This window comes from Rhinoderma darwinii (assembly GCF_050947455.1).
Source record: "Rhinoderma darwinii isolate aRhiDar2 chromosome 12 unlocalized genomic scaffold, aRhiDar2.hap1 SUPER_12_unloc_12, whole genome shotgun sequence".
Lineage (NCBI taxonomy): Eukaryota > Metazoa > Chordata > Amphibia > Anura > Rhinodermatidae > Rhinoderma > Rhinoderma darwinii.
In genome coordinates this window covers 438,402-442,543 of record NW_027461865.1, presented here as the reverse complement: position 1 = coordinate 442,543, position 4,142 = coordinate 438,402, and the positions used below count along the sequence as shown (strand labels likewise).

General features: G+C 45.9%; 1 protein-coding gene across 2 annotated transcripts; it reads left to right on the top strand.

Moving 5' to 3' along the window:
• Positions 1 to 327: 327 nt before the first annotated feature.
• On the top strand, positions 328 to 3,122 carry LOC142698115 (protein kinase C-like 1). Of its 2 annotated transcripts, XR_012865689.1 has the most exons (3): positions 328 to 822; positions 1,987 to 2,516; positions 2,684 to 3,122. XR_012865689.1 is itself a non-coding variant. In XM_075847798.1 (2 exons), the coding sequence occupies exons 1-2, from the start codon at positions 583 to 585 to the stop codon at positions 2,284 to 2,286; spliced, it is 540 nt and encodes a 179-aa protein (XP_075703913.1). In that variant the 5' UTR covers positions 328 to 582; the 3' UTR covers positions 2,287 to 3,122. The 2 variants fall into 2 exon arrangements, 1 of the variants encoding a protein (XP_075703913.1); XM_075847798.1 differs by having other exon boundaries at positions 1,987 to 3,122.
• The last annotated feature ends 1,020 nt before the right edge of the window (positions 3,123 to 4,142 follow it).

Here is a 4,142-nt window from a genome sequence, read left to right as displayed (position 1 = left end):
AGACCCCTAAATAAATACAGACCCCAGACCTCTAAATAAATACAGACCCCAGACTAGACCCCTAAATGAATACAGACCCCAGACCAGACCCCTAAATAAATACAGACCCCAGACTAGACACCTAAATAAATACAGACCCCATACGGAACCCCTAAATAAATACAGACTACAGACTAGACCCCTAAATAAATACAGACCTCAGACCAGACCCCTAAATAAATACAGACCCCTAAATATAAACCCAGATTCTATATTGTGGATGAAAAGGGTTTTGCCAATAACCTGAGCAAATAACCGTTGTTTATCTCTACTGTAGGAGTGGCATGTATTGCTACTGTGTTCTGCAGGCCCCTGACCAGGCCATAAGAAACCCTGGTTGGGAAACACAGCTCTGGACACTAGACTGGCACTCATGATGCCCACATCAGACATGGCAGAGCAGGTTACTGCCAGGCAGGTGCCACCTGAGGATTCCATGACCTCTGACATCACGTGACCTGCACACGACCAACTGCCGTTTACTTTCAACTGTCGACGGCAGCGATCGGACTGAAGTCTACAGGTAGGAAGATATTGGTGAAAATGGCGTCCAATGGACATGGAGAAGACGGTGAGAAGATAGAAGAGGAGAAGAGGAAGAGGGAGGAGGACAGCGTCACCGGATTCAAGAAGAAGAGGAGAGGAGCCAAGGACAGAGGATTGGAGGATGAGGAGCCAAGACCTGGGAGCAGCCAAGACCCTGGAACATCCAGCCCCTATGCCAGGCTTACCATCAGCCGCTTCACCATCCACCAGGTCCTGGGTAGGGGCAGCTTTGGCAAAGTGAGTATAATATCGAAATATTTCATTTTATAGGGTGGTAAACCTAAAGTTGACCTTTTATCTCCATCAATTGTTCTCTGTTGTCACCATGCTATGCTGGATGGATGATGGGTGTAGTGATCTCCTATGGGATGCCTAATAGGACATCCAGAAGTATTCCTGCCCCCATAACCACTACTTTAGTTTTTCATTTTAGTATTTTTCTGTCGACATATGAGAGATTTTGATTTTTGGGGGCACGAGTTGTCGTTTTTAATGGCTCCATTCAATGTACCATATCATTTACTGGGAACATTGTAAAAGTCTGTTTTTTTTTAGGTGAAATAGCAAAAAAAAACAAAACAGCAATCCCTCCATTGGTTTAATAATTTGGCTTTTATGGAGTTAACTAAGTGGTAAAAATGACATGTTACCTTTATTCTGCGGGTCAGTACAATAACGGGATACCAAAATTATATTGGTTTATTTTTTATACTTTTTATCCAATAAAAACATTTTGTAAAAACATTAATTTGTTGTGTCTCCATATTCTGAAACTCCGAATTTTTTTTATTTTTCTGTTGATGGGGCGGTGTGAGGACTTGTTTTTTGTGGGGCGAGCTGTACTGTTTATTGGTACTATTTTGGGTTACATAAAACTTTTACTCACTTTTTAACTTTTTATTCCATTTTTCGAGGAGCTAAACAAAACGAAATAGAAAAAAGTTTATTTATTTATTTTGACTGCAATATTTATGTATCGCTTGAATTGTTCTTTTAGCCTCCTCCTATTAAGCTTAGTAGGAGGACCAAGTTGGCAGACCTTGGGGTCTTCATTAGGCCCCCTGGCTGCCATGACAACTATCTACACACTGTGATCGCGTTACGGGTAGGGGTGATGGGGTGACAGCGGGAGCTTACCTCTATTTAACTGTTTAGATGCCACGGTCGCTATTATAGCGTATGATCCTGCTCCATACTACCCCCACCAACTAAGATAATTATGTCAAATGTGGGTAAGGCGTGAAGACCTCTCCATACAGGACCCAACAGCAGACACTGCATTATGCTGGGAGCTCAGCTTTGTTCTGCTGTAGAGTCCTGGGCACTACCCGACTGACCCACCTCTCTGTCCACCCCTGTTCCTTCTTCTTCTCATGAGGAATCTCCATTTGTTTTCCTCAGGTGGTCCTGGCATCAGTCCCCGGCCGAAACACCTACATGGCCGTAAAAATGATCACCAAACGGGACAATACGGACGAAATTATGAGAGAGCGGCGGATACTCCTAGCGGCCAGACACTGCCCGTTCCTATGCCACCTCTATGCCGCACATCAATCTGAGGAGCGGGCATTTTTTATCACGGAGTATCTGTCCGGTGGCAGCCTGGAGGCTTTGATCAGGATGTGCGGCTGCTTGAACATCGGCAACGTAAGGCGAGTAAATAATCAGGAGACTGAGGGGGGTGGAAAGAAGAAAAGGTGAGGGGGGAGGTCAGATGAAGGATAATACAGAGAATGCAGAATACAGGCTGCCATTATCAGCGCCTCCTCTCTGCTAGAGACCGCACACACTCCATCATAACATGATATTAGGGAATTGATAGAGGAAGATTTCATGACATTGAGACTCCGCTCTGTTCTCCCCATCAGATTCTACACAGCAGAGATGATATGTGGCCTCCAGTTCCTCCATGGACACAACATCGTCCACCGGTAAGCAGAACTTCCCCCTTCTTTCATTCTCCTTTACATGCTGGAAACACTGCACCCAGCTTTCCTACACTCCTGAATGGCTATTCTGCTTGGTGGTGCAATGACCCATCCCCCGTCTCCTGGATCACTGGGCGGATTTGTCATTCTCTCGTCTTATTTCTTTGCAGAGATCTAAAGCCGGAGAATATAATGTTGGATGCAGATGGCCACGTCCGTATCATCGACCTGGGATTGGCCCAAGATGGCGTCACCGCCTCCAATAAGATCCGTGGAGTGACGGGAACGTTGCATTACATGGCCCCCGAGGTGCTTCTTAGAAAAAAATACGGCACCGCAGTTGACTGGTGGAGCCTGGGGATTGTGGTGTCCAGGATGGCAGCAGGACGCTCCCCATTTTACAACGGCCCCGTCAGGCAAATGGCTATCAAAGCCATCACCACCGCGAAGCCTAAATTTCCAACTTGGCTTAATCCTGACGTGAAACATCTGACCAAGAGACTGGTCCGTAAAAATTCTAAGAGGCGCCTCGGTGTGTGCGGGAACATCAGAGAGCATCCATTCTTCTCCACCATCGGCTGGGAGGAACTGCAGGAGAGGAGGGCACAGCCACCATTTACACCATTTGTGCCCGTTCTGGAGAACCAACATCTGAAGTGGCCAGAGAATAACAAAGCCCTTCACCCCTTGGCCGGGTTCAGCTTCATGTCACCAAGCTGGACCCGATAAGATCTCAGGACAAGGGCCCAGAACTTCATGCCTCCTGACCCGCGCCTCAAGTCTCTGCTGCTGTATGTCACCTCGGCTGCCCAGACCATCATCTCTCTCCTTACCATCTTCATGCCACACCTCTGCCATCTTGCTGCTGCACCAGAGCCTTGACTTGCCATCCTCCAATCCCGGGCAGGCATCTGACATCACTCCAGCCTGAAGATCCTCTACACCCCCCAGGAGCGGCCTGTGCTTAGTTTCCATCTGGGGAGATCAGGAATAATAGCCGCATGTTGTAGTCCTGGGGCCGGAGCGGCCATTATACCTGATCTCACCTCAGCACAGGCCAGGTAAGTAATGCACCCACATCACCCACATCACCCACATCACTCACATCACCCACATCACCCCACTATATAATAAGTATAGACACCACACTACATGATAAGTATAGCCACCCGCATATAGACGCATAGTACATTTAGATTAGACTTTAGCCTTTGATCCTGGGATTATTCTGATCGCCATATTTGGGGTCAGGAAGGAATTTTCCCCCCTTAATATGAGGACAATTGGCTCATTCCTCAAAGGGGGTTTTCGCCTTCCTCTGGATCACCACGGCCTTAAATAGGTTTAGGATGATAGAGTAATAAGTAGTAACACACATAAGTAACATAATATAAATATAGAAAATAATTAAAAATAAATCTTAATTTAATACAATTTATAGTTTACACATAAATAAATACAGTAGTTCATTAAAACTAATAATAAAAAAAAATGAGTAATTTTCCCCTAGTCTTTCCCCATATTACACATGTTACACTTCAGCCTCTGATCCTGGGATTTATGCCGATCGCCATATTTGGGGTCAGGAAGGAATTTTCCCCCCTAATATGAGGACAATTGGCTCATTCC

Coding starts and splice junctions, on each gene's coding strand:
- LOC142698115 (XM_075847798.1), top strand. CDS start 583: ATGGCGTCCAATGGACATGGAGAAGACGGTGAGAAGATAGAAGAGGAG. Junction 823..1,986: donor GTAGGGGCAGCTTTGGCAAA/GTGAGTATAATA, acceptor TGTTTTCCTCAG/GTGGTCCTGGCATCAGTCCC.